We start from the raw sequence: 9,626 nt of genomic DNA, 5'->3' as shown, positions 1-9,626 counted from the left end.
TGGGGGGCCTAAATGGGGGAACAGGGTCTCCATTTAATTCTGAGGGTCCCGGGATTTCACTGTCCCGGCCTCACTCTGCCTCACTCTGTACCTCTGTATAAAAACTGACCACATTTAAAACGCACTCCACACTGTTGACTGCATCTTGTGGGATCTTGCTCACCACCAGGGGCTCCACTTTAAAAAAGCCATCATGCTTTTCATGAGGGACGTTTACCCTTTGAGGGACTGAAGGGATATATCCAGACTTGAGAAAATGCCCACTGATACAGAGGTGTGTGTGTGTGTGTGTGTGTGTGTGCTTGTCTGTTTGTCGGGCCGTGTGTCTTGGTGTGTTTTAATGTATGTGCGTGTGTCTGCGTGTGACAGTGTTTGTGTGTCTGTTTGTGTGCATGTGTCTATGTTTGTGCGTGCTGCACGTTGCTGTGTGTTTGTCTCAGTGTCAGTGTATGCATCACTGTGCGATTGTACTTGCGTGTGTTGGTGTGTGTGTGTGTGTGTGTGCGCACCTGTGTGTGCGTGTGAGCCCGCCTGTGTATGTGTCCCAGTATCTGTGTGTGTGCCTCAGTGTTGTGTCTCCATGTGTGTCTGTTTGTGTCTCAGTGCGTGTGTCTCAGTGTTTGTGTTTGTCTGTGTGCTTGTCTGTGTGCGTGTGTCTCTGTGAGTGCATCTCTATGCGTGTGACTGTGTGTGAGTGTGTGCGTTTTTCTAGGTGTGTTTTGTGTCTGTGTTCATGTGTTTGTGTGTGTGCATGCGTGTGTGTCTATGTCTCAGTTTATGTTTCTGTGTGTACAGCTTTATGTGTTCCGTGTGTTTGTGTGTATGTGTCTTGTGTGTGCCTATATATATGTGTGTGTATGTGTGCGAGCGTGAGTGTATGTGTGTTAGTTTGTCTCAGTGCGTTTGTGTGTGCATGCATGTGTGCATGTGGGTGTGACGGGAGACAGAGTGAGGGAAGACAGTGAGGGGCGACTTTGAGGCATCGCATAGTGCGGGAATAATGCGAAGGGAAAAAGAGTGAGGGGAGAGAGTGAGATGGAGAGAGCAAGGCGGAATAGCGCAAGGGGAGGATAGAGCGACGGGTAAAGAGTGTAACTGGAAAAGAGTTGGGGAGAATGTGAGGGAAGAGAAAGTGAGGGGGAGAGTGAGTGAGTGGGAGAAGGGTTTTAGGGTGCGAAGGAATAGTGTGATAGGACAGAGTAAGGGGGGAAGGAATAACGGAGTTGAGGGAGTGAGATACTGGGTAAGGGACGAGCAGATGGGGTGGGAGAGAGATTGTTGAGGTGAGAGGGGAGCTAACAGAAAGCAGAATATACTGGCCAGTTTGAATTTAATCTCAATTCATGAATTCTAACTTTCTATCTGAAGGAATTCACATCTGAGGATTCCAGTTAAAAATCCCAGTGACTCTCCCACTGTGATGCTGCTGAAGATGCTGTATTTAGTAAGTGGAAGTATTATATCTCACAATGAGAAAATTAAATTTAATGCAGATTTCTAGAGCAAGCAAATCCTAATTGAGTTAAGAAGAATAAAACTGTACACAATGCTCCAGGTCTGGTCTGGCCAAGGTTCTGTGCAATTGCAGCAAGACATCTTTACTGCTTTACACAAATCCCCTTGCGATGAAGGCCAACGGACCATTAACCTTGCTAAATGATTGCAGTCCCTGTATGCTCGCTTTTAGAGTCCCATGAACAAGGACACCCAGAACTTTCTGGACATCATCTATTTCCAATTTTGCACCATTGCATAATTACCTTGTTTCTCTGTATTTTCTACCAAAATTGGAGAACTCGACACTTATTCCCGTTATATTCCATCTGCCCTGTCCTTGCCCATTTCCACAGCCTGTCCAAATCCCGCTGAAGAACCATCACAAGTGTATGTGTGGGTGTTGTGTGTTTGTGTGGCTTCAAGGTGATTTAAACAAGTTGATTAAGTGGGCAAATACATAGGGAATGCAATGTAACGTAGATAAAAATGGTATAATGTAATTAAATGTGAATTTATCCATTTTGGATGGAGAAACGGAATTGTATAGTATTCTTTAAATGGTGACATAATAAATTTTAGAAAATTCAGAAATCAAATTCACAACAAAGTGTTGGATTGGACATGTTCAATTTTTAACCCAGGATTAAAGTTCAAACATACAATATGTTCACACTCTTCATTAGTGTCCTCACAGTTACTTCCCTGCCTACCTTAATATCATTAGCAAATTTATAATTGATAGATATCGTTCCTTCATCCAACCTACAGATATAGGAACAGCAGCACAGATCATCGTTACGTATACCATTAAAAAGTGGATAGAGAAAATCACAAGGAGCACCAATCAGAGCGAGAACAGGATAATAAAAGTACTGAATAATATAAAGTGCGTATTCGATCCGTGTATCCATCCATCTGGCTGTAGCGGCAAGGTGAAGCCACACTGATAAACCCCTTTCCAATGTTGTAACATTCGCATCTATTGTTCTGAGATCCTGATCCATTGCTTTTTCATCCCAAACTAGTGTTCTCAGATTCTCATCCATTGCTGAACCGTTCCAAATTATTGCTGTCAGAATTAGATCAATTGTTGTCATCTTTCAAACTACAGTTCCAATCCCTCCCATAACTCTCACTTGAGCCACCGTTTCCTGTTGCTGCTGTTACCAGTTCATAACTTATCGAGGTGACCCCCTTATTAATGAAACAATGACGCCCTCCCGTGAGGCATAATTGTCACGAATCCATGGAGAATGAAATTAATTTCTGTCACTGAACAAACAGGTTCCGTTAACCCGTTTTGATTTTTGGATCCCGGGGCTTCCAAAACAACAATGGTCAGTTGACTGTCGGTGACTAGTTTAACATTATTTAATATAGTTATTGATAACAAACAGTTTGGCTGCAGCAAATTATCTGCATTGCCGAGACAAATCGACAGTTGACAGCTGATCACTGATCCGAGAGGAGCACCGAGAGAGTGGTAAGGAATGCACACTTTGTTTTCCCCGCGTTCTCCAGGCACATCATGTGTCACCACTTTGATATTTGACATCAAAACGGTATATTCCCTGAGACAGATTGGACAGCCAACCGCATCCGGGATCAGCATATTTGAATCATCGACTCTACCCACCATCATGTGCCCCCCACCCCCCAACGTCCCCTCCCACTCCCCCCCCACCCCCCTCCCACTCCCCCCCCACCCCCCTCCCACTCCCCCCCCACCCCCCTCCTACTCCCCCCCCTCCCCCCCACCACCCTCCCCCTCCCCCCCCACCACCCTCCCCCCCTCCCCCCCTCCCCTCCCTCCCCCCTCCCCCCCCCCTCCCCTCCCTCCCCCCTCCCCCCTCCCCTCGCTCCTCCCTCCCCCCTCCCCCCCTCCTCCCCCCCTCCCCTCCCCTCCTCCCCCTGTCTCCCTATCCCCTCGGTTAGACCCACACTTGGAGCACCGTGCACAGTTCCAGTCTCCCTATCCCCTCGGTTAGACCACACTCGGAGCACCGTGCACAGTTCCAGTCTCCCTATCCCCTCGGTTAGACCACACTCGGAGCACCGTGCACAGTTCCGGTCTCCCTATCCCCTCGGTTAGACCATCCTTGGAGCACCGTGCACAGTTCCCGTCTCCCTATCCCCTCGGTTAGACCATCCTTGGAGCACCGTGCACAGTTCCAGTGTCCCTATCCCTCGATTAGACCCACACTAGGAGCACCGTGCACAGTTCCAGTGTCCCTATCCCTCGATTAGACCCACACTCGGAGCACCGTGCACAGTTCCAGTGTCCCTATCCCTCGATTAGACCCACACTCGGAGCACCGTGCACAGTTCCCATCTGCACATGAGGAAACAGGGCAGAAAGTTGAGAAAAATAGCCTTTATTATATAAATAGATCAGTCAATTCACATGTCAAAACATTTAAAATATGTTAAATATAAATTTAAATCTCAAATATATTAAATAATCCAACACACATTCTGTAGAAATCAACCGGGGCACCCTTAGGACAAGATGAAAGGTCAGAGTTCACGTAGGCCTCAGGCCTCGCAGGATTGGTCACACAAGAATCACAGAGCCACCCTTGCAAGGGTGGAAGGTAACAGTTCAATTAGGCCGCAGGCCTCTACATTGGCAAAATTCACTGTCCGTGCCAATGAGGTGGCCATTTTGGTTGCCAAGGGGAAGCAGCCATTTTGGTTTGCCTATGGGGAAGCGCGGCCATTTTGGTTTGCTAAGTCACGCCCCCGCCCCACTGCAGCCCCGACTGGCCAAGGTTCACTCGATGACAATGGAGTCGACAGCCTGGTACTGGATGAGCCAATAGGGGTAGCACTGGGCGCTGTCGAAGAGGACGTAGATGGTGGGGCGGTCCAGGGAGTTGACGCAGGAGTCGAAGCGGCCTCCGGCCGGCTGGGCGGGGGCCAGGGACGGGGGCCCGGGGGTGTTACGGCTGCCCAGGGCGCTGCGGCCCGTCAGCACCTTGGCCAGGAACATGTGGAGGAGAGGGGCCCGGCGGGGGGACAGGTGGCGGGGGCGAGCGGGCAGGGCGAATTCGTGGGAGTAGCGCGCCCTGGTGGCAAAGTAGCTCCCGCGACCGTAGAGGCAGCCATTGCGGCCGCTTAGCCCCGGGTCAAAGTTGTGGCGGCCGATGGAGCTCGCCCACTCCGCTGACGTCCCGTGGAAGAGGTGGCGATCCCAGCATCCCGAGGGGCACTCTTCCCACAGCCTCTGGTAGAATTGGGCACGGCATCTTGAGGGGGAGGGGGGAGAGAGAGAGGGAGGGAGAGAAAAATCAGTGACCATTCGACTGCATGCCAACCCCATTCTCCCGTCACGTCCATTACAACCTTTGAACCCCGGCAGGCCACAGCTGAGGGGCAGCTAGGCCCCAAATGAAGCCTGGGCCTCGCCTGGCGATGCTAAGGGGTTTCTATGTTCCTCCCACATTCCAAAGACAGCTCCCCATTCCCCCTCCACCATCCCCCATCTGACTGGAGGCCTGAGACCTTAAATTTCATTAACATTAAATTGCCCCTTAGTGTCCAAAGATGTGCAGGTTAGGTGGATTGGCCATGCTAACTTGTCCCTTAGTGTCCAAAGATGTGTAGGTTAGGTGGATTGGCCATGCTAAATTGTCCCTTAGTGTCCAAAGACGTGTAGGTTAGGTGGATGGGCCATGCTAAATTGTCCCTTAGTGTCCAAAGATGTGCAGGTTAGGTGGATGGGCCATGCTAAATTGTCCCTTAGTGTCCAGAGATGTGCAGGTTAGGTGGATTGGCCATGCTAAATTGCCCCTTAGTGTCAGGGGGACTAGCTAGGGTAAATGCGTGGGCTTGTGGGGATAGGGCCTGGGTGGGATTGTGGTTGGTGCAGACTCGATGGGCCGAATGGCCTTGTTCTGCACTTTAGCGTTCTATGTTCAATGTTCTATGTTATCTGTCAATTATATTAACAATTTGGATGAGAATTTTGGAGGCATGGTCCGTAAGTTTGCAGATGACACCAAGATTGGTGGCAGAGTGGACAGTGAAGAAGGTTATCTCGGATTGCAACGGGATCTTGATCAATTGGGCCAGTGGGCTGACGAATGGCAGATGGAGTTTAATTTAGATAAATGCGAGGTGATGCATTTTGGTCGATTGAATCAGGGGCAGGAGTTACTCAGTTAAATTTAGGCGCCTGTTCGGGTAACACGGAGGGAGAATTTAGCACGGCCAATGCACACTAACCAGCAGGTTTGTCAGACTGTGGGAGGAAACCGGAGCACCCGGAGGAAACCCACGCTGACACGGGGGGGGTGCAGACTCCGCACAGACATGGACAAGTTGGACTAAAGGGTCTGTTCCCATCCTGTACATCCCCGACTAGGCCGCAATCGAGGCCTGCGCCGACTCCCAGCCCCAGCTAGGCCGCAATCAAGGCCTGCACCGACTCCCAGCCCCAGCTAGGCCGCAATCGAGGCCTGCGCCGACTCCCAGCCCCAGCTAGGCCGCAATCGAGGCCTGCGCCGACTCCCAGCCCCAGCTAGGCCGCAATCGAGGCCTGCGCCGACTCCCAGCCCCAGCTAGGCCGCAATCGAGGCCTGCACCGACTCCCAGCCCCAGCTAGGCCGCAATCGAGGCCTGCGCTGACTCCCAGCCCCAGCTAGGCCGCAATCGAGGCCTGCGCCGACTCCCAGCCCCAGCTAGGCCGCAATCGAGGCCTGCGCCAACTCCCAGCCCCAGCTAGGCCGCAATCGAGGCCTGCGCCGACTCCCAGCCCCAGCTAGGCCGCAATCGAGGCCTGCGCCGACTCCCAGCCCCAGCTAGGCCGCAATCGAGGCCTGCGCTGACTCCCAGCTCCAGCTAGGCCGCAATCGAGGCCTGCGCCGATTCCCAGCTCCAGCCAGGCCGCAATCGAGGCCTGCGCTGACTCCCAGCCCCAGCCAGGCCGCAATCGAGGCCTGCGCCGATTCCCAGCCCCAGCTAGGCCGCAATCGAGGCCTGCGCCGATTCCCAGCTCCAGCCAGGCCACAATCGAGGCCTGCGCCGATTCCCAGCCCCAGCTAGGCTGCAATCGAGGCCTGCGCCGATTCCCAGCCCCAGCTAGGCCGCAATCAAGGCCTGCACCGATTCCCAGCCCCAGCTAGGCTGCAATCGAGGCCTGCGCCGATTCCCAGCCCCAGCTAGGCCGCAATCGAGGCCTGCGCCGACTCCCAGCCCCAGCTAGGCCGCAATCGAGGCCTGCGCCGACTCCCAGCTCCAGCTAGGCCGCAATCGAGGCCTGCGCCGATTCCCAGCTCCAGCTAGGCCGCAATCGAGGCCTGCGCCGACTCCCAGCCCCAGCCAGGCCGCAATCGAGGCCTGCGCTGACTCCCAGCCCCAGCCAGGCCGCAATCGAGGCCTGCGCCGATTCCCAGCCCCAGCTAGGCCGCAATTGAGGCCTGCGCCGATTCCCAGCTCCAGCCAGGCCACAATCGAGGCCTGCGCCGATTCCCAGCCCCAGCTAGGCTGCAATCGAGGCCTGCGCCGATTCCCAGCCCCAGCTAGGCCGCAATCAAGGCCTGCACCGATTCCCAGCCCCAGCTAGGCTGCAATCGAGGCCTGCGCCGATTCACAGCCCCAGCTAGGCCGCAATCGAGGCCTGCGCCGACTCACAGCCGCAGCTAGGCCGCAATCGAGGCCTGCGCCGATTCCCAGCCCCAGCCAGGCCACAATCGAGGCCTGCGCCGACTCCCAGCTCCAGCTAGGCCGCAATCGAGGCCTGCACAACAAGAGGTTAAGGGTTGCAGAGCCTAGGGGTGCAGCGGGGGGTGGGAATGGGAGCCAGGGGTTTCGACCGCCCTCCCTACCCCCTCTGATGGCGGGGTCACCGGTCCCTCCCCCTCCCCCCACTCGGGAAAAGCCCGCTCACTTGGCATATTTTTCCCAGAGTGCCGCGTTCTGGATTCGGTAGATGTGGGCGATGATAAACTTGGACTCGCTGATGGTTTGGTGAAACATCCAGTACACCATCTGGTACTCCGAGTCTGCCAGCGCGAGTGGGACCCACCCCACCCCCTGGCTCTGGGGGTAGGCCACCCAGGAGGCGGGCAATTCGACCCCTGGGGCTGCAGCATCCCCCCCGGGGCTGGCCGTGTGGTGGAGCGGTTCTCGAGGGAGGTCGGCAGATGGGAGAGTCCTGGCGAGAGAGAGAGAGAGAGATTCACCATTAGATACATCCGTTAGACCCACACTCGGAGCACCGTGCACAGTTCCGGTCTCCCTATCCCCTCGGTTAGACCACACTCGGAGCACCGTGCACAGTTCCGGTCTCCCTATCCCCTCGGTTAGACCACACTCTGAGCACCGTGCACAGTTCCCGTCTCCCTATCCCCTCGGTTAGACCACACTCGGAGCACCGTGCACAGTTCCGGTCTCCCTCTCCCCTCGGTTAGACCCACACTCGGAGCACCGTGCACAGTTCCGGTCTCCCTATCCCCTCGGTTAGACCACACTCGGAGCACCGTGCTCAGGTAGGGACTCACCTCAGATAGGGGACCATTTCCAGCGGCGAGCAGAACACGGGGCGACGGCAGATTTTGCGATACACCCCATTGGTCAAATCGCTCTCGCTCAGGTCCACCCAGTTGATGACGAACTCCGTGCCGTCCCACGCGAAGCGGAAACGTTTCTGTTCAAGCTTGTAGGATTCTTCAATCTCTGAGGCGAGGGGCTGAGGGAGGAGGAGGGAGGGGGAGGGAGGGAGAGGGAGGGAGAGGGAGGGAGAGGGAGGGAGGGGGAGGAAGGGGGAGGGAAAACAGAGGCACGCACAGATTAACGAAAGGAACCCACTCCCATGCCTCTGCCACCATCGAGCGCACAGGAATGTGCAAATTCGGGGCACGAATCAGCCATTCCGCCCCTCCACCTCTACTATCCCATTTGATAAGATCAGTTTGTTCTCTCCACCCTCCTCCCCGCCATTAACCCTCGACCTCCCCCTCCCCTCCCACCCATCCTCCTCTGCCTCGAATATATTCAGCGCCCCTCCGTCCCCGCTGCTCTCCGTGGGGGCCGAATGAATCCCGCAGACTAATCACTCTCTGAGCGAGTCTTCCTCATCTCCCTCTTCAATGAGATCGGAGAGTCGCTCCTCCGTGCAGCTTTTGACATCCTGAGTAGGATCGGCGTGTCAAACTCCTTGGTAGGCCGAGATTGAAGCCTAGTCCCTGTGTATCACAACTCACACAGGGATGGAGTGGGGCCTAATTCCTTAATAGGCCCAGTTTGAAGCCTCAGCCTTGAGGGACACTGAGGAGGTACTCTTTCTCTCTGGGTTCCCCGGCGCAGTACAGCCGCTCCAGTTGGTGCTGGGCCAGCTCCGGCAGGCTGATCCACTTGGCGGGGCGGTGTCGGAGCAGCTGCCAGTGGTAGGGGAAGCGGGTGTGGTGATGAGGGCAGCTTGGACCCAGCTCGCACTCGCCCAGCAAGTGTGGCTGGCAGATGTCCGAGTGCCAACACTGGTGGACGTGGAGGCGGGGCGGGCCGTCCGAGGACCCCCGCGGGCAGCGCTCGGAGGGGGGCAGGGGGGAGCAGGGGAGGGGACAGGTACGGGGTGGAGTCATCTGGTTCGACCGGGCCGGAGAGAGGGGGGACAGGGAGAGAGTAGAGGGGGGAGAGGGAGAGAGACGGGAGGGGAGGGGGGAAAGAGAGAGGCGGGGGGGGGTGGGGAGAGAGAGAGGCGGGGGGGTGGGGAGAGAGAGAGGCGGGGGGGGGTGGGGGGAAAGAGAGAGGCGGGGGGGGGAGAGAGAGAGGCGGGGGGGGGAGAGAGAGAGGCGGGGGGGGGGGAGAGAGAGAGGCGGGGGGGTGGGGAGAGAGAGAGGCGGGGGGGGGGAGAGAGAGAGGCAGGGGGTAGGGAGAGAGAGAGGCGGGGTGGGGAGAGAGAGAGGCGGGGGGGTGGGGAGAGAGAGAGGCAGGGGGTGGGGAGAGAGAGAGGCAGGGGGTGGGGAGAGAGAGACGCGGGGGGGTGGGGAGAGAGACGCGGGGGGGTGGGGAGAGAGAGAGGCGGGGGGGTGGGGAGAGAGAGAGGCGGGGGGGTGGGGAGAGAAAGAGGCAGGGGGGTGGGGAGAGAGAGAGGCGGGGGGTGGGGAGAGAGAGGCGGGGGGTGGGGA

General features: G+C 56.3%; 1 protein-coding gene across 1 annotated transcript; it reads right to left on the bottom strand.

Moving 5' to 3' along the window:
• Positions 1 to 4,270: 4,270 nt before the first annotated feature.
• LOC144484379 (protein mono-ADP-ribosyltransferase TIPARP-like) lies at positions 4,271 to 8,370 on the bottom strand. Its single transcript, XM_078202900.1, has 4 exons — positions 8,308 to 8,370; positions 8,001 to 8,188; positions 7,388 to 7,654; positions 4,271 to 4,745 (listed from the first exon to the last, which is right to left on the bottom strand). The coding sequence occupies exons 1-4, from the start codon at positions 8,368 to 8,370 to the stop codon at positions 4,271 to 4,273; spliced, it is 993 nt and encodes a 330-aa protein (XP_078059026.1).
• Positions 8,371 to 9,626: the final 1,256 nt, after the last annotated feature.

Source organism: Mustelus asterias, unplaced genomic scaffold (assembly GCF_964213995.1).
Source record: "Mustelus asterias unplaced genomic scaffold, sMusAst1.hap1.1 HAP1_SCAFFOLD_102, whole genome shotgun sequence".
NCBI classification, from domain to species: Eukaryota; Metazoa; Chordata; class Chondrichthyes; order Carcharhiniformes; family Triakidae; genus Mustelus; species Mustelus asterias.
The sequence above is the reverse complement of the archived record's forward strand: the minus strand, read 5'-3'. Positions and strand labels throughout refer to the sequence as shown.